Source organism: Acinonyx jubatus, chromosome D2 (assembly GCF_027475565.1).
Source record: "Acinonyx jubatus isolate Ajub_Pintada_27869175 chromosome D2, VMU_Ajub_asm_v1.0, whole genome shotgun sequence".
In the NCBI taxonomy this organism is placed as follows: Eukaryota; Metazoa; Chordata; class Mammalia; order Carnivora; family Felidae; genus Acinonyx; species Acinonyx jubatus.
Window position 1 is genome coordinate 81269453 of NC_069393.1, and position 19464 is coordinate 81288916.

General features: G+C 49.5%; 1 protein-coding gene across 1 annotated transcript; it reads right to left on the minus strand.

The window, feature by feature from the left end:
• Window positions 1-5415: 5415 nt before the first annotated feature.
• On the minus strand, window positions 5416-19464 carry CLRN3 (clarin 3). The gene is made up of 3 exons (XM_015085842.3): window positions 19068-19464; window positions 12530-12709; window positions 5416-7261 (listed from the first exon to the last, which is right to left on the minus strand). The coding sequence occupies exons 1-3, from the start codon at window positions 19294-19296 to the stop codon at window positions 6981-6983; spliced, it is 690 nt and encodes a 229-aa protein (XP_014941328.2). The 5' UTR covers window positions 19297-19464; the 3' UTR covers window positions 5416-6980.

Below are 19464 nucleotides of genomic sequence, written 5' to 3' on the forward strand. Positions count from 1 at the left end.
TGACAGATGGAAGACAGAGCAGACACGAGAATCCAGCTGTCTTCCTTTAAGCCAAATATTGATGAGATTCATACTTTTTGGTTTAAAATTTTTCATATTTTTCATTAAAATGTTTTATTAGCATGTAATATGTTTAGTTATCTTTAAATAAGTAAATACATTTTATTGTGAATACTCATAATTTTACTTTCTAATGTGGTACCTATTGGCAGAATCAGCCCAAATGAACAAAAATTTTTCAGGGTCTTTAATCATTAGAGACACCATGTGGTGCCACACGGTCCTGAGACTAATAGACCTGAGGCCTCCTGATTTGTGGCCGTGGTGCCACTTCAATGCCATCAACCTCTACACTGTTCTCAAAGGGTGATGAATCATCTATCCCGCTATCAAAATCCTTTACAAGTTTTGATTTGATTGAACGAGTCCATAATGGACACGTCTTCATGAAGGTGTTAAGCTAGACAATTTACATTGGGTGATACTGAAGTCAGCAATTTATCAGTCGATGTGGCATTAGTTGACTAGGGTCGAGAATAGCTATGAAAGTCTTGCCAAGGAGCTGCATTTAGCGCACGACATGAGACGTCCGGGTTGGGATCCTCAGTAAAAAGCCGTGCAGCTCCCACGGGGGTAACCCTGGAATTGCCTCAACAGCACATGTACCACTGGCTCTTTGTCACCTAAGTATAAGTGAAAACTGAAGGAAGAGTCTGGAAAATAGGCTGTTTTAGCTTAACCCCCCCCCCCCCATTCTGGAGCATGAAATGAACTTTTGACATCCTATCCATTGTCATCATTCATCCATTTGCTTTTGTTAAGCGAAAGCTGAGGGAAATGTTTCAACAACACTGTGCAGCAAAGTAAGATCCCCACAGAGTAAGCTCGTTATATCCCTTGTGGAATAAAAGCATGGAGATGAAATTTTATAGGAACATTCTCTGGAACACACTTATTCCATGTGTCCTCCATACTTGAAAATTTGACCCAATCGCATTTGGTGTTTACGTAAATGCTTCTTCAAGAAATCAACTCCGCGAAATTAAGAAGGAAAAGGAAAGAATTTAGAGGTTCCTAAATCTTCTCCTACCCTTTTATTTTTATGTTTCAAGTGAGGAAGCAGAGACAAGGAAGCCGTGCCTTAGCTGACTATATTTGAGCTTCCTTTACTCCAACGTGTGACCAGTGGGTCGCGTTAGATCCCCTCCAAGGTCTATCGCTGTCCTTGCTTAAGGTCACAGGGTTTAGAGAGGAGCTAAAGCCGTGTCTTTCTCAAGGAAGCCTTCAGGTTCTCCTGCGGGATGCTCCCACAGAACCCAGAGGACTGCTTCAAAAACCGCCTTGTCTTCTGCTTGCCTACCTGTCTAGCTGCACGGGAAGCTGCATGTCTGGGACACATTGTTGCCTTCTGTGCTCCTGCTTTGTGTGGTAAGTAGACGAAACACTCAATAGACATTCGTGCACTTTGTATTCACTGAGACTGAAGTCTGTTAACTCATAAGCCTGTGCTTTCTGCCCTACCTTTGATGGAGTACTTAATCCCCACTCACCATTGTGATAGGGCCATCAAGAGGTTAGTCTTATCTTAAGTACATAAAGATAACACACGGTGTGTGAAAATAGTTACGTTCTTAATCAAAAGGTGAACGATTACCCAATTAGACACTTTGAGAATCCAGCAAACTCAGTTAATCCCAAATGCCACATGCCTGGGGGGCGCCCATGGAGGCCAAGGTCTAATGCTTGGATTTGCCCTTGAGACCTCTTCCAACCCTTTAAAAAACACGCGTGGTGTTACCGTAAGATTATCGGTCCCACTCTGTGCCTCTCCGGAGACCTGGGCTGATGGTCTGCGATGGAAGGTCTGCTCAGCCTCTCCCTTGTGTGGTATGGCAGACAGGCTATCTAACCAATCTAAGCCTCAGTCACTTGCCTAAAAAGTGGGATTAATCATACACCAACCCAGACTTTTGCCACGAGGATCTAGTGAAGCCTCCTGCAGAGCATTTAAGGGATGGAACACTGAGTGACAGTAATGGTAGCTGTGGCCACTGCTCTTGGCAAAGCCACGAGGACCACAACCCAGCCACCACTGCGGTGCCCGGAACCAGAAAAGCAGAAACTCCTCCTTCTGGAAAATTGATTTACGAGCTGAACATTTTGTGGAAGTAGGGTGCTTCAACGTAATCAGATGAGCAGAGCGTTTCACAAAGGGTCCCGGTTAAACATGAGAAGTCTAACCCTTGGGGGCACCTGGGTGCCTCAGTCGATTAAACATCCAACTTCGGCTCAGGTCATGATCTCATGGCCCGTGGGTTCTAGCCCCACATCCGGCTCTATGCTGACAGCTCAGGGCCTGGAGCCTGCTTGGATTCTGTGTCTCCCTCTCTCTCTGCCCCTCCCTGCTCTCTCTCTCTCTCTCTCTCTCTCTCTCTCTCTCTCAAAATAAATAAACATTAAAAAAAAGCCTAACCCTCTTGGTCAGGAGTCAGGTGGGAATTGGGAGGAGTGTTCATTTGCAAAGTAGTTTGTTCGAAACAAATAGTCCTAAAACACAATGGACTTCTGTCTCAATTTCTCTTTTTTTTACTAAACAACTTAACATTTTGCAAATAAAACTTTGATGGCCTGAAGCCTGACCCAAACGCAAACGCATGGTGGAAGGAACTGGGTGCTCGTCTGAAACTCCAGTGGTCTCTGGGCAGAGTGAGGACACGAGGCGGGAAGAACATGAGGGACGGGAACAATCCTCAGCATCCTTTGGGGCCGGCCCGCTCGGGCAGGCAGGTAATGCGCCAGACGTCACTCATACCTCAGTTCCTGCTCGAGAGCAGCCTTGGTAAGCCAGTGACCCGGGTCACCATGAGTAACCCGGCCTTCTTTCTATTTTAAGGAGCACAAAGTCCCTGGGTCACAGGATGTGCCACCTTCTCTGGGCGTGTGTGGGCAGGTCCTGTCGCCGAGACCCCACCCTCTCCAGCTCAGGTCAGCACCCAGCCGGGCTGAAGGTTTTCTGTGAAACAAACTGGGTGCCTTTGCTTGAGCAAGCCACTCCTGTTTGTTCTGAGTGAATGAGACCCACCGTGAGCCTCACACGTGCCGTGAAAGGTGACAGGCACACCCAGAAGGCCACACTTTCTGTGGACACCACGCTCCTTTCGAACTTTTGTCTCTGTGCCCCCAAGCCCCAGGCCTGTGCCAGCCGCCTGATCAAACACGTTTATGGAACTGAGTCAGAAACAGATAAAAAAAGAGTGAGTGCTGCTTTGACTTCTCCTTTGCACTTGCCGGCTTTGGATGCTTGGTCAAGTTCATTAACCTCCTGGGTCTCAGGTGTCTGTTCCTTGCTCATTTACAAAGCAAAAGGATTGATGTGGCCCACAGTAGCTCATGATCTCACCTTTAGTCTTTGTTATAGTTTTTACACACCGCGGGTTTCTGCGAAGGAGGAGGATGGCAGCCAGGAGCCCTTTGCACACCTTGTCAGGGCTCCTCCCACAACCCTGAGAGCAGATCCTGGGTGTCGGTCGTCATCCCATTTCACAGATGATTGGAATGAGGCTCCCTGAGATTAAGTAACTTCTCCAGCCCCAGGCAGCCTGATGCCAGAACCTCCCTGCTCAATCCTACACTGATGGTCATCTCTGCTATTTGTATTTCATTTTTTAGTCACGAGGAAACAGAAGCTCAGGAGGGGGTGTCACTGGGTCAGCTACGAGATGCCAGAGCAGTTGAGACACGGGGCCTCCGACTGTGTCTCCTCGCCCTGGGTGCTGGGGGTTTGGGGGTGAGGACGGGGAAGAGGGCTGCCATGGAGGGACCCGCCTTTCACGCCGACTGAAGGACTCGCCTGCCCATGGCCCCTGGGGGTTCTGGGTTCCGGGCTCAGGAGAGCACCCTGAGTGTGGCTCAGGGACCAAGGACCAGTCTCTGTGCTGCAGTTTCAGAATGAGGAAGGCTCCTGTTTGTGAACCCCTCTCCCCCACACATGCGATGCCTCGTTCAGACTGGCCGCCCGTCTACATTCTGGGGCAGGTGTCAGTGAAAGACGTTGGGCGATATGCAGGCCGCCCAGCTTACTCAGGAAGTACGCTCAGTGCCTGCCTGTCCTTCGCAGAATCTGCAGGCTCCCAGGGCCTCCCGGAGGCCGAGAAGGCTGCCGATCTGTCTGCCCGCACGGCCACGTGTCACTTATGGGAGCACCGGTATTGTGTGGCCGTGTGGGGCTGGCTGTAAGAACACTGTAGACCCTGAAAAGTGTCACGTCCAGGGAGACCATTTTTCCCGCCCTGCCTGATCCACAGGGTTTGTTGAGATGATCAAATAAAATTAAAATAATGATAGCAGAGCCTACCTGGAGGTTATCCCTGCCTCCCGGAGTGCTTTGCAAACAACTCCCTGGGGAGGGGGAGGGGAGCCTCATCACTTTGACATTAGTGCAAAGTATTAATTTCCTTAAAACTATCATCGTGGACCCTGTGTTCTTATAAAATGGAGGAGCACAATATTCTGCATGACTTTTTTATTTTTGCAAATGTGGACGAACCTTGCCATCTAGCTCATCCTAACAGGACCACAGGGGTTAATTAGGGGCTCATATCATGACCGCTGAAACATTCCAATTCCGTAGAATAGCTCAGCCCTCCATAGTGTTTCATGTGGGTCCATTACAACAGATGTGATGCACATTTGTTAAGTGATTTTATTGTATTTTTTTAATTTAATTTTATTTTTTTTAATGTTTATTTATTTTTGAGACAGAGAGAGAGCAGAACAGGGGAGGGTCAGAGAGAGAGGGAGACACAGAATCCGAAGCAGGCTCCAGGCTCCGAGCTGTCAGCACAAAGCCTGACGTGGGGCTCGAACTCACAGACCGTGAGATCATGACCTGAGCCAAAGTCGGATGCTCAACCGACTGAGCCACCCAGGCACCCTAAGGTTAAGTGATTTTAGAACAGCAAATTAACGTCTATGTCCAAGAGTGGTCTGCAAACTCTGTTCTTCCTTAAGAAGATTTCTAAAGAACACACACACAGTTTCATTACCTTCTACCTCAGACATAGTGGGAGAGCCATGCTCTTTATCTCCAGAATTGTGCAAGCTAGTTCCCTGTATAGATTCCTGTTTTGAATGGTTCCTCATAGGTCATCTGTGATTTAAGGATTGAGATACTTTGTCCCCTAGCGAAACCAGGCTCTGCTCAAACGCTGAGATGAATAAATGCAGTCTTTATATCCTATAATGTCCTTTGCACCAGCACATGGTGGGGGTGCCTGCCTAGTTAGCAACCCATTTGCATGGATTTGTTACCCTTATCTGTTTTCTCTTCCATGACTTGCCTGCATTATCACACTCTGGTATAAAATTAAACCTTCAAAGAACATAAATGTTTTTAGCTTCAAAGAATTTAGAACATTTTCACTGTTGAGAATCATATTTTTAATGCGCTCAAAGTTGCACAAGTTAATTTATTGGAGTAACCTTGACTTCGGGGTGGGTGGTTATAGAGAACTGACTTTTCAGAGAATGAGCACAGTTTTGTGACTAAGTACCTGTTTTACGTGGAATGTAACACCTGCTTTTGCAATGTCTGTCTTGACTTCTCAACAGTAAGCTCTGTGGGGGGCAGGTATCCGGGTTGGCATAGGACTGATCACATCACAGGTATTCAATTCATGTTTCTTGAATGAAAAAATATTATTTCTAAGACAGATTGTGAAAAAATAGTAGACAAGAAGGTCACGAATCCCTAATAGCTTCATAAAGGATGTATCTTTCCGTCCAAAGACACAACATTTTGTAAACTACACCGAGAGACTTCTGCTCTGTTTGGCTTTGCTTACGTCAAGACATGACAGAGTTATTATTTCAGAATCCTGTCCGTGTTCACTCTGACTGACTAGTGGGATATTCAAGCTCAAAAGATCCTCAAAGGGATTTTCTGGAAGAATATCGTACTGGCAAAGTAGGTCTAATCCATTTGGGAGCTCTCCAAAAATTTCCTAGTTGCCTGTTGTGTTCTCATGAGACTGTGAATCGATTCTATCCACCTGTTCTAGAGGGCAAACCAGCATCTGTGTTCTGCGTCTGCCCTGGCCTCGGCTCGGGGAATGCCAGCAAGCCACGGTGCTCTAAGCCATTTATTGGCCTCTGGCTGGGCCGGATTCTGCTGGGGCTGACACACTCCCATCCAGGCAACCAGACTGTGTCAACGGCAAAGGGTCGGTTACCAGAACTTGTTGCAATGTGACATTTTCGTTTTGACTAATTCACCGCAATCCTTCTAAACCAAAAATACATTTAGCTTCCCTAGTGTGAAGGCTGCAGGGCTATAATTTTTGTCTTTCTTAATCTTCTCACTTCCTAGTCTTTTCCGTATAAAAACTGCACGCTGCCACCTCAAAAATGGGTTTGAAGGTCATATATCAATACTCTTACCCACCACTGGTTTTGAATTTTGTCAACAACTAGGGGTCCTGGGGACCAGGGAATTTACCCCAAAGTCTCACCCACCTTTTGCCTCCAACACCTGGTCCTGGAAAGATGAGTTCTGAATCCCTCTGTACCTGAAAGTGTTTGTTCATACAGTGGAATAAAAAATACCTGGTCCCTCCTGAGGAGGAGATCCTAGGTGCTAAAGTGCTTTGAGCTACTTAAAGTAAAGGTGCGTACCACAAACCTTTATTATCTTAGGGAGTGAGACCCGGCTGGAAGGATCCATGGTCTTGGAGTCATTCTACTGCTTTGAACGCTGCATGGCCTGCAGACATTTCCCTTTCATCTTCCCCACCCTAGAGGGAAGAAAGCTGGTCAAGGGTACATCATTTAAGAAGCGTCACGAGATACAAAACTATCACAAAGTGACAGCCAACCAGGGCTGCCCTTAACCATGCGGATTGTCCAGACAAGCTAGCCAGTAACCTCTCGGGGGCTGACGTACAACAGACTAGACATAATGACGAGACAACATAACATAGAGTTCAGAATAAAATTCCATCTCTGGGAGCGTATTCCATTGGCTTTCTCTGCTCCTGTTTCCGCTGGTGCCTGGCCTTCTGGTAGAAAACGATGATGACCACGGTGACAACACTTAGAAGAATGACGAGGAGCGTGAGCCAAAACGAGTAACCGTAGCTGTGGGTCGTTCCTCTGTAGGTGGTTGTTGGATACAGTGGGTACAGCGTCTGGGCCAGCTCTTCCGAGAGATGATTGGATTGTGTGTTGGCCACGAACAGTATCATGGTCAGGAAAACAAACCATGCTGGAAAGAAGATTCAGGTTCGTGAAAGAAGATTCAGGTTTGTGAACAATATGAAGTGTTGTGATGCATTTTTCTCCTGTTGCTTCCTTCCTTTCTTTTCTTTTTTTTAAATTTAAATCCATGTTAGTCACCATACAGTGTGATAATGGTTTCAGGAGCAGAATTGAGTGATTCATCACTTAGATGTAACACGTCACTTTCTTTCTTAGTGGAACATGTGCTCTGTGGGCATTTATGGGATGGCTAGGTTACGGTCTTCTAGGTGTTAGGGTGTCAAAGAAACGTAAGAGACGAGCTAGATCCTAGGCGCGAGACGCTAAAGACGGTGCAGGCAGCGTCCGGCCAAGGGCAAACACGCAGCTCAAGCCCATCCCGCAGGGTCTGCTCCCCCGAGGGCGCGTCACATGGCCCCTCCCAGTGCACACAGAGCTGTGCTGAATGAACTGGGGAATGAGTAGACAGGAGAGTCAGCAGGAAGATTTCTAGAGAGGTCTGGATAGTTGACAAGGATTCAAAGAAGCTGGGAGGACACAGCATTGCAAGCAGAAGACACAGCCGACACAAACCCACCCGGGGACAGTGAGCTCAGAGCAGCTGGGACTGTGAGAGAGGACCCCACTGATGGGGAGCCGCTCTGAGGGTCCTGAGCACTGAATACAGAGGAGGAGATCACCGCAGGGAGCCCCAGACACTGGCTCGGAGGCTGGACTTTCATTCTGCACACGATGGAGTGTGGCGATTAACTGGGAAGGGTCTTCTCACTAAACTCATTTTATTTTATTTTTATTCTGTTTAAAGTTTATTTATTTATTTTGAAAAGAGACAGAGGGAGTGCAAGTCGGGGAAGGGCAGAGAGAGGAGGAGACAGAGAATCCAAAGCGGGTTCTGCACTGTCAGCTTGGAGCCCGACGTGGGGCTCGAATTCACAAAACCGTGAGATAATGACCTGAGCCGAAAGCAAGAGTCAGGCGCTTAGCCGATCTGAGCCACCCAGGCACCCCATAAACTCATTTTAGAATGTTTTGGTTGTCTTATCGTCCCTTTTTTATTCTTCATAACGTCCTCCCCTGGAGAATGTGCCTTGGTATTGACTCTGGACAGCCACCTTGGCTGGCCCCCATGGAGAACAGAGTCCTGGAGTCAGAGAGAACTGGATTCCAGGGCTCTGGCCTCCTGGCCCCGGGTGACTTGTGCACTTCCTTGGACCTCTTTCCTAGCCTTCCAGAGGGGGTCAGCTGGAAGCAAAGAGAAGATTCAGATTCATGGTTGGTTGAACTAGGGCTGGGCTGGGAGTGGGGAGGGGGTGACGGCCAAAGGGCACAGGGTTCTCTCTGAACTGATGCAATGTTCCAAGGCCGACGGAGGTGGCGTTTGCACATCTCTGGGAGCATTTACCCAACACTCGACAGACTTGGGGGGAGTGGTCAACGTGTCCTGGCTGCAGCCCACACCCGGGGACTTTCCCCAAGCCTCCAAAGGCTCTAGCCTGCGGGCTTTTGTGTGAGAAGAGTGCTCTGACTCTCCCCGATGGCAGACCTTCATCTTCAGTGTGACAGTTTCACTTCTCAATAATTTGTGCATCTGAGAGCCCTCTCCTCTGATGCTCTGTGCGTCTCACACTCCAATTAGCCTTCATTGCGCTCTTGTGAAAGTTCTTATGAAAACTTAGTCACAAAGGGGCGGGGTGAACACAGGGTTAACACACGTTTTCATTCGATGGAACGTGCTGGCTTTGGTTTGAACTGGGAAGGGCTGTTGCAGACAGTTGCTGACGTGAGCCCCTGTATGAAGGAGATGCCTCTCCTTGTCTCCTCTCCAGCCTTTGGGGACAGGGGATTCACAGAGGGATAAAGGGAGCCCCGAGGTAAAAAGGGGATCTCCCGAAGGCTCAGGACATTGTCGCCAGTCCTGGCCTGTCACCTTCAGGCCGTGGGACCTGTCACATCACTTTCTGCTCTCTGGGTTCCTTGGCTGAGGATCAAATGTGTGGGGGAAGACAATCTGGAGAGTTCTCTTAGGCTCCAACATTCTCCTGTGGTTATACCCACTATGGTCAGGGCTGGGCCATGCCGGGCCAGTGTGGTGCTAAGGGCAGGCTGGGGTCAGGGGACACAGGAGCCTGGGAAGTGACTGCAGGCGGAGACTCACGGAAAAGGAGTTTTCACTACCTTCCGCACAGCCCAAGCCTATGTGAAGACGATCGGGAGTCCCCAGAGGCAAACCCGGGCAAAAGCCTGGCTTCTCAGAGCTCTGGGATCAAGAAGTCATGGGAGGCGTTCAGAGGAGGCCAGACACAAAGCCCAACGCCACAAAGCTCTCCCTGTGACCTCTGCCAGAATGCAGACCTTCTCCTGACACACGGATATCATCTCAGACTGTTTCCCTGCCTCCCCCGCAGACTCTTCTGTGTGTTCGAACTTGCCCCAAGCCGGGAAAGGAACGCCACACGACTCTCTCCCCATCAGACAAAGCTTTGTTGTTACAAGTAGGTGGGGATGGAGGGGTTGAGGGGAAGGCCGCCGGCCTGGTGTTTCCCTTGTTTTCTTCCACAAACAAACATGCATCGGGCTCCGCCATGTAAAGAGCCAGTGCACACTCAACTGTGGAGACAGAGCCTAAAGCTCCAGCTTTGCAGAAACAGGGTCTATGAGGCAATGGGCTTTGAGGCCTGCAGGCTGTAGAGTGGCGACATCGTCCCGTTTTGTCCCTACGACCCCCTATCCAATCTTCTTCTGGCACTAGGTCCTTATTTCCCTCTTGAAGATGCCTCCAGTACCCCCCCCCCCCCCCCCCCCCCCCCGCTCCAAGGGGTCAGGCGTCCCAGCCGTTGGCTGAGTCAGCCAATGAGTTCAACTCCATGGAGGTTGTTCCAGGGCCGGGGAAGGACAATTCCAGGGAGAGTCAGATTTGGGGGAAAAGAAGTCCTTTCTTCTGGGGTTGTGGCCAACATCCTGACTTTAAGGGGACCTGTCTGCTGCTTAACACCAGAGAGAACACTGGGAAAATCAAGAGAGAAGCAACCTGCAAGGCATCTGTTCTGAGGGCGTGGGTCGAGACCCAGAATCCAGCTGCACCTGAAGCCACCACCTTTTTTAGTTTCTTAATTACCTGAGCAAAAATTAAAAGAATCTTTTTTTTTTTTTTTTACCCTGGCAAAGAGTGCCAATGAGCCCTGCCTTTGGTTTGACCGAGGTGAGTTGTAGTGGTAGAAAGAGCTTGGGGAAAGGAAGCCTGGCCTTTGGGTGAGGATATCTGAGTTTGTAAGCGAGTCCCTTAGCATGACTCTCGGGGAAAGCTGATGCAGGAACACTCATTCCACAGCGCTGTGGGGCCTGGCCCACGGTGGATGCCCTTTAACTCGGGGGGTTGGCTTGTTTTTACCACCAGGTAATACAACCACAGGAAGAAAGGAAAGGGCAAGTCATGCATGAATGTGGCTAAAGCAGCCCAACCCCAATCCTCAGAGCCGAGGGGTGGGTATGCAGTGTGCCCGTACAGGCGTTCCTGGTTCCCGCCTCTGGCCTGGCTTGCCGATTATGAATGGCACTCTTAAGAGCATCCCATTTGTGAGTGTCGAGCTGCATGGATTTCCCCTGTTTCATGCCGTCTGGGGCTGGCTCCTCAACTATTAGTATGAAGAAGGCGGAAGTGTCCTTACCACTTGGAGCTGCCTGGGCTCCAGCCAGGGTGTCCTTTCCCACGCCCCCTGCCCCCCAAGAGCCCTGTTCTTCTCCAGCACACTACTGCTGAGAGCCACAGCTCAGAAACCCAGGGACCTCTTCCCGCCACCTGAATCCGGCCTGTGCAAGGACGGCCTCTCACAGAAGGACAGAAGGAAGCAGCCCCGAGTCCTCCTTGAGGCTTCCTGATACCAGACCACTTTTCCTGTGCTGGAAAGTTCCGGGCCCGGGGTTAAAATGCACTACCTAGAACTTAGATGAAACCACATCCAGAGTCCTCCCAAGGGGAGGACAGACTTCTTCAGATCCTTTCTCGAGATCAGATTTTCATGGTGGAGAGAGAGAGAAAGCAGAAGAAGCCTGGCCACCTGGCGAGGGCAACGAGGCCCCCCACTGAGCAGGCCTTTGGGCATTTATGGCAGCTGCAGAGCCTGGCGAAAACCCAGCGAGAGCCACACACGCTGTGACTCAAGCTGGGATGCACTTCCCATCTGCGCTGCACCCCCCACCCCAGCCTGGACCAATAAACAAGTAAAATAAGCCAGTCACACTGCACAGAATCAACCGGGGCTCACACATCACCCGCAAGAAGGGTGTTGGCCCCAGATCCTCTAAACGACCTTCTTTGAGGTTCTCTGTGCACAGCCATACAGAGGTGTCATGTTTGGGTTCTAGCCCACATTGACTGTTGTTACTTGGAGGTGAGAAGGAGAGTAAATAAGTGTGTGCATGTGTGTGTGACTGTGTGTACGTGTGTGTGTACATGTTTGTGTATGTGCATCTGTGTATGCATGCCTGCACTTCTGTGTGTGTGCACATCTGTGTGTATGTGTTTATATGTGTGCATATGTGTGGGTGTGCATGCACACACATGAGTGTGTGTGTGTGATCATACGTGCACATGTATGCATGTAGAAGTATGTGCTTGTGTGCACATATGTGTATACATTTGTGTGTGTGCACACCTATATATGCGTGTGTGCACACCGGTGTATGTGTGTGTGTGTGCACGCACACCTGTGTATGTGTGTGTGCACACAACTGTGTATGTGTGCATGTGTGTGCATATCCATGTAGGTATGTGCATGCGTGTGCACACTTGTGTATGTATGTGTGTTTGTCACCTGTGTATGTATGAGCGTGTGTGTGTGTGTGTGTGTGTGTGTGTGCACCTCTATACCTTACACGGAACCCCACTTGGAGTTAAACACGCTACAGGAGTTTTGTTGTTACAGATGAATGTTTTGTGGACTTAGAAGCATCATGTTTAACTCCTTACGTTCTACACTCGAGAGCAGAGACTGGCATCTGTTACGCATTTTAACACGTCACACCCTGCCCCCATCTGGCCCCTTGCCTCTCACCGGTGCATTTAAAACCATTTTATTTCCCAGGATGCTTAACAACGCTGCAGATGGGCAGAAGGAGAGCCCAGGCCGCAGCACGCAGCTTGGCACCTACTAGGTCTCCTCAGTTTCTACAGCCCGGGGGTGGCCACATGGGCTCCCATGTGTGCCAGATTCAGAGACGCAGAGACGCCGAAGACGTGCTTCCCAGCTGAGCACCGGGTGCTCCCGGCGACACTCACCAGCAAGGCCACTCCAGGTGTACACGCCCACGGGCCCCAGGAACGTCTGGTAGGGGTTGCTGATGCTGTTGTAGAAGGTGAACCCGGAACTCAGCAGCGACGTGCACAGGCTGAGCACCAGCAGCAGGACGGCCACCAGGTGCAGTGTTCTTCGGGAAGAATTGTTCAACTTCTCTAGAACTAAAGCAGCGTTGGGTCAGCACGGAGCGCAAAATGCAAACCCCAGCCCTACAGACGGGAGGGCCGCTCCCCGCCACCCGGGTGGCTCTTGGACTCCATCCGCTTGGGCACCGGGGTTAGGAGCTGCAGGGGGCATCTCGGTGTGCGGGAGCAGGAAGGGGCGGGGCCTCACGATGCTCAGGCCCCCCTTGAATGTGTGTAACCACAGGACCGTCCCAATTTCAATTTCCCAGAGGAAAGAGGGTGCCCTCCTCGATAGAGCTGCTACAGGGCTGGACGGCCCTCCTCAGTGCGTTCTGGCCTCAGACGCCTGCCATGGGCATTTCCACATCATCATGGACAGTGTCCCCCCCGCTCGGAGCACTACGATGCTTCCACTTGGGGGAACTTACAGGAGGCCACTCTGAAAACCTGTGACAGAGAGGATCTGGTAGAGGCTGAGATTTCGGAGGTCGGCCGGTTACAGAGAAGGCCAGGAGGAGAGGAGCTGATGGTGACCAGGTAGCTGGCCCTGGAGACAGGCAGATGACTGCTGTGTGGACAAGTGAGGTATCTCCACACTTCCTGACTTCACTTCCCTGGAGCCAGAGAGGACCCAGGGCCCACGTGGCTCGAATGCATGCGGAGGATGGGCCTTGGGTGAACCATCAGAATTCTCTCCGAGCTGAATTCCTCTGGGTCCTGACAGCATTTTATAAAACGCGCGTATCTCTTACGTGCAGAGGGGCTCCAGACATGAATACGCACTCGTATCCGAAACACAGATGCCCTGGGCCCCTGGCCATCAGCTCCTGCTTTTGCCATCCTGCTGTTTCTAACCGCAACCAGCCACCCTCCCTGTGTCCCTGCTTCCTCCGCTCGCTCCTCTGTTTACGACACCAAACGACCGGTGACTGGAGGCATGTGTCCCCACGCTTACCTGTAACCCCAGCCAGGCACTTACAGAACGTCTCCAAAGGCTACCGGTGCGTTTTGGGGCCCTGATGACTGCCACCACATCGACTAAAGTGTTTACCAAGATGTTCTGTGAAAGCCACAGCGACGTACAGAAAAAATAATCGGGGAAAAAGATTTCCGAGCTCCTAGTAACACGCTAACAAAATCCTTGGGAGTTGCCAGATGTAAGAACCGTGACTAGGGGGCTGGTAAGAGAAAGTAAAAGCCTTCTTCTTTCCCTTCCTGTTTCTCAGGCCCCTGGGATAGAGCAGAGAGCCACTCACAGCCTCACCACAGAGCAGCTTTAAAGAACAGAAACCAGAAGGGCCAGGAAAGATCCCTTGTCCCAGGGCTCGGGGGCCCCTTGTCTCTGTCTTTGGTCCCAATGCTTCAAATAACAGGAGCCCCAGGGCCTTGTGTGCACCAGGGAGGAGCGTCCTAGCAGCAAGGGGCCCTCTCTTTGCAAGGTGTCTCCTTCTCATCACTGTGTCGCCTCCATTATTCGAAATCTCTTCATCGTGCTGTGCCCAGATGCGTATCTCCAGGACTTCTGCCGAGTCCTGATGCTTCCTCTGGAGCCACACAGAAACCCCTTGCTCCGCTCTGCCTGGCTGCCTTTCAGGTATATGAAGAGAGATCGAAACCCCAGTGTGATTGACAGCCCACGTCTCCGGAATGTTCTTTGTCAGGCATGATTCCAAAGCTCCTGCCAGCCTGACCCCAGCTCTGTACACACTTTACTCTGACCCCAAGCTTCAAAACATGCTGGCCAGAGGGCACAGCTCTCCCGGGGTCTGAACATCTACATTGTGAATTCAGATTTGTGGCTGTTAATCAGCCGTCCTCTAGGAGGGAGACAGACTTCCTGTCACTGGACAGTGGACAGCGAGAGGCTGCAGAAACCAAACTGGTGAAAACAAGAGCAGAGACTTGGATACTGCCCCGTGCAGCCCTGGGAGCCCTGTGGGGGAGCACAAAGGGCAGAAGAGGGGGGTTCCCAGCCCAGCGACATGGACATGATGACGTCACCACCCTTGGCTGGAGAACATTTTGCTCCTCAGTGAGAGGCGGGCCTGAGAGCAAAGTTCACCTCCCACACAGCCAGTCCCCTTGTGCCCAGCGGTACCTGGACTTCTGCTAATGACCCACGGGCAGGGCCAAGTCCTTAGCACCGCTCTCTGTGTGACACATCCCAGGTAAGAAATCTAATGACATAGGTTAAACTAAAAATGTGGTCCTTCCCGCCACCGCCGATTGCCTGGGTGGGGACGGCCAGGGTCCGATGGCCACCTGCCCTCCGGGCACCACACACCCTCCAGGGCAGCCACTGGGGTCGGGCTGTTCTGAGGGCCCTGAGCTCAGGCTGAGATTTTCATTGCTCTCGGGTGGCACACACCTGCTTTGGAACTGGTGGATGAGGACACCAGAGCAGGAGTAGGACAAAAACGGGAAGCAGGACACACGTATTCAGCGGTGCGGGGTCTGGAGAGTTTCCAGCCGTCACCACGAGGAAGCATTGCTCCTCCCTGGACACCAAGGAGGAAGCTCGAAGGTCTAATCAGAAATGTGCTGGGGACCAAACAAACTCGGTGTTTAGCCAATAAGAAATAATTTGGATACTTAACTAGAAAATAAGACATTTCAGTGTGGGGAAAATGCCATCTCTGAAGTGCCCTGGAGAATATTTCTGCTTTATACACTTATTAAATGCTGTAAATGGATGTACGTTTGCAAATGGTGAACATTCCTCTTGTTCAGAGTAAACTACAAAGTGACAGTCAGGTTAGGCTTTGTTTTAGACTCTTGGTAAGATCTAACAGACATGATTTTTCAAAAGGGAGTCAATTTGGAGCCTACTGACTCAGACTTTTCTTTGTATTGATGTAGCAATTTATCTTAATTTTAACTGCCGTATTTTAAAATTCTAGTTCAGCCTCTGAATATCCTGCCACACAGGTATGACAGCTATATCTCCCAGCCTCCTCCTTGCTCAGAACTCAGACAATGGAAGCTGGAAATTGGGGGGGAAAGTTAGCAAGAACGAAATAGAATAAACCCCCATAGCATCTGACAGCTGCTCCCTGCCTACAAAATTAGCAAATACATTCCGTTCTTTTCTCTTCCTTTTCAGGGCCAAGCGTTGGAATCAGGAAAACCACCTCACAATTGGAACTAATTGCCCAGATTCTGGCAACCTCAGGAAAGAGGCCATGGCCCCCACAGCTGGGAGGCAGAAATGTGCCCGGGGGGCTGTGGGCAGTGTGCAGAAATGGGTCATCTGGACATCCGGGCTTTCTGTGCATGGAGGTTTAACCCTTCGGGACCCACTAGCCATCTGGTTCTTCTAGCTCTGGTTTTCCAGAAGTCCTCAGAACTCAGGGGAGAGCCAGTGGCTTTGTGGGTGGGTGGGAACTGCCACCACCCGCTCCTCAAACACCTGGTCATCAGGGAGCCTGGCCTGGTGGACCCCTCAGCCTGTGGACCACAACGTACCCCTAACAGGCTGGGCCTTTGAGATCTTCCAAAAAGTCCCAGCTGGCATGCCGAGCCTCTGGGAAATGTATCTGGGTTCTCTCGGGGAGAGAAGGAGGGAGAGTGCATTTTCCACCCTTATGCTCCATCACCCAGCGTGGTCATGTCTCTGGGGACGAGTAACAAGTTGCTCGTCCTTGGAAAAGCATAGGTGTATATGGGGTGGGGTAGGCGAGTAGGAGTATTAAGGAAGAAATAAGCCTCTTTTGTTCATCTCCTTGCAAGTCATTGATTTTTGCAACAGATTTACTTTTTCTATTTATTGGTAGCTTGGGCCAATAGTGCAGTTTTGGGTCCCCTGAGAACAAACTGGGTAGGTGGAGAAAAGAGACTGGTGGGCCAGTTTGTTGGTTGGTTGGTTGGTTGGTTGGTGATGGTTTTTTTTTTTTTTTTGGGTGGGGGGGAAGATTGCAGACTGGGTGAAATTCTCCCTTGCTCTCATAGCAACCTGCACCACCTGAGTTAACTGATGGGGGCCTTTCTCTAGATAGAAGCTATGGTGAGTTGACCAAGGCCAGCAGCCATGTACCACGCCTCTCCTATCCCCGCCCCTCCCTCATGAAGCAGCTGCTCAGGGAAGTGTTTTGGACTGACATTCACTATCCAGAACTTTTGGAGTAGCAAAAGCCAGGTGCTTACTGGTAGACACAGGGCCTGTAACTCTTCATCCGGATATTGAACAAACCTGGAGACCACTAGAAGCTAGGACATGTCCTGGTCAGGCTGAGCTGCCCAAATAATCTAGCGACACATTGGAGAGTTTGCTTTCCAGGTTTGCCTGAATATTTCCCCCACCAGTTGACATACTGGTGGTTGGATTCTTCTGGCATGTGGATATCAGCCATTGTCCCTTTATGCTGTGCTGTCATTTCCAAATCTACAGACCCCGTCGGCACGATATGTTCAATCCCATGCAGAAATGTAGCAGAGCTTGGCAATAGTAACTATTCTTTGGAGATCTTCAGGCCAAGAAGCTGGCATGGTTGACATCTTATTAAATGGAAAGGTTAGCCCTTCACTGCTGGGGAAGGAAGCGGCATCTATACAGATACTATTATACCGCCGATGATTGGTTGCTGATTTGAGATGAGCCCCAGGTGGTCATGAGAAACCAGCAGAGCAGCACCCCTTCCTCAGTCTCCAATTCTGCTCTCCAGGGAAAACATCCCTGGGTCTGCAGCGGCTGAACACCACGATATACGTCCTAGTTACATGACGTTTCCCTATCTTGGAGAACTGTTGAGTACTCCAAGTTCAAGGGTTGTAAAAAACCATCAGCCAGGAAGCCCCCATAGGCTCTGGGGAGCCCTTAGCAGACATGAGCTGGAGCAGCTGAACTGTGTACCTTCACTGATCAGGACGTGGTTTATCTTCTACGGCACCTAGAGGCTGGCAGTGGCTTCACGACATTGGAACGCGGCTCTGCAGTAACAGAGTAAAAGCAGAGAGCCAGGCAAAGCAAAGGCAAATGTGGGCCCTGAGCCTTCAGGATTGTCCCAGCCTATGCCCACCCCTGCCCTCTCCACTCCATGGTGCCCACTTCCTTCACACGGGGCTGCAGAGCCAGGCTGGGACCTACCCTTGAGGCCTCTGAGGTTCCCTGACACAGGGAAGCAGGGCTCTCCCTGAAGCCACGTCTCTCAAATTGGAGCCGACTGATTCCAAACAGACACAGCATGAAAATCAAAAAATTCGCAGGCTGCTATCACATATTTTAAAAAATGTTAAATGTGTGTGGAGATTCAGGAACTATGACACATTCTGGTTTTGAAAATGCTATTCACATCCTGAATGTGTGACTGAATCTTGGAAAGTCTTAGCTTCTGGGTGCCGCAACGGGAATATTCCTCCTTTCCCTGAGAAGCTGAGGTCAGGGCTGGAGGGGGGGACGGGGAGGGAGGTGGCATTACCGACAGGCTGGAGAAGACGTTGCTTTTGCTAATGTCTTAAAAGACAAATTCTATAACTTGGAAATACAACCATGTTGCTCAAACTCAGACTAAAGGCTTGAGTCTAAGGCTCCAACTCAAACTAAATATTACATTTGTACGAGATAGAAAACCATTTACAAGTCAAGAGGTAATGACTGTATCGGGCTGATAATGCCTGGCTACCTGTATGCAACACTGTTTAATGCAAGGTCAAGGTGCTGAATAAGTTACAAAGACCGCTCTTAATTTTTGAAAATGTAGTGGTATATGTTCAATCTTCAAAAGTCAAATAGGTAGCTAAATTCAACTTAGCATTCTCAGTGAATTTTTGTGTTCCACCCATCAAGAGAAGAGAGCATTATTATGTAAGAAATCAGGAAAAAAAATGGGGCATTCCTACAAAACATGCAATTAATAGAATTAACAGAAATTTAGTACCAGGTCCGACAAAAATGAGATGTTTTGGAGGTAAAAATTCAAATTCGAGTAGATTAAAGAAATGAACTGGAGATCTAAGAAGGAGAACCTGATCACATTTTCCACTTTAGTTTTCCCTTGCCACCAACGAAGTTCTGGACAGGGACTGTTACCCCATCTAAAATACCACCATCCATACGCATACTTTTCCTACTACCCTCCTATGTTGGATACCATATTCCTGCTACATATATTTAATTAATTAGTTACTTGTCAGTAGACTTGGTAATATCACTTAAACATCGCCTCTGCCAGAATCATGTGGACCACGGTGCTCATAGACACAACCAGAACTGAGGAAGCTAAAACAATAATGTGGTGAAGTTTCAAAATTAAACATACATTTTCATACCTACAAGCCATCTCAACACTTACAAGGAGATCATTTTTGAACAGTTCTTTGGCCCATAAGGAGGATGACTTGGGTCTTACCCAGCTAACACAGTCTCACTGCACCCCATTCAGATTCATTTATCATTTACCTTCAAAGCCTTTTTGTGATTCCTCAAGTCCATGACTGAATTCTTGGTGACTCTTGCCTTGAAAAAGTCCATAGGTGATAACAAGACTACCGTTTGAAGACGAGTCACTGATGGCAATTTGACTGCTGACCCATTCTTGAGTCCCGAGCATGGAGCAGACTACGATGAATGACCCGAAGCTTGTAAAGAAGCTGGATAAAAACATCAATGTTTTCTTCTTCGTAGGCATCTTCTCAGGAAAGTAGGGGTCCTAAGGTTAAAAAAATATCAAAGGTCTTTTGATAATATTTTTGGACCCACTTGGAATCCAGTATTTAGAAATGGAGTCGAATGCTTCTTATAAAATATGAAAGCTTGCTCTTCATAGGAAGGAATATACCAAGGACCATTGGACTAT

What these genes read in the sequence shown, in the direction of transcription:
- CLRN3 (XM_015085842.3), bottom strand. Translation starts at nt 19,296, where the DNA reads ATGCCTACGAAGAAGAAAACATTGATGTTTTTATCCAGCTTCTTTACA. An exon ending in ATCACAAAAAGGCTTTGAAG is followed by an intron (nt 12,710 to 19,067) that starts GTAAATGATAAA and finishes ACGCTGCTTTAG; the next exon opens with TTCTAGAGAAGTTGAACAAT. An exon ending in CACCTGGAGTGGCCTTGCTG is followed by an intron (nt 7,262 to 12,529) that starts GTGAGTGTCGCC and finishes TCTTCTTTCCAG; the next exon opens with CATGGTTTGTTTTCCTGACC.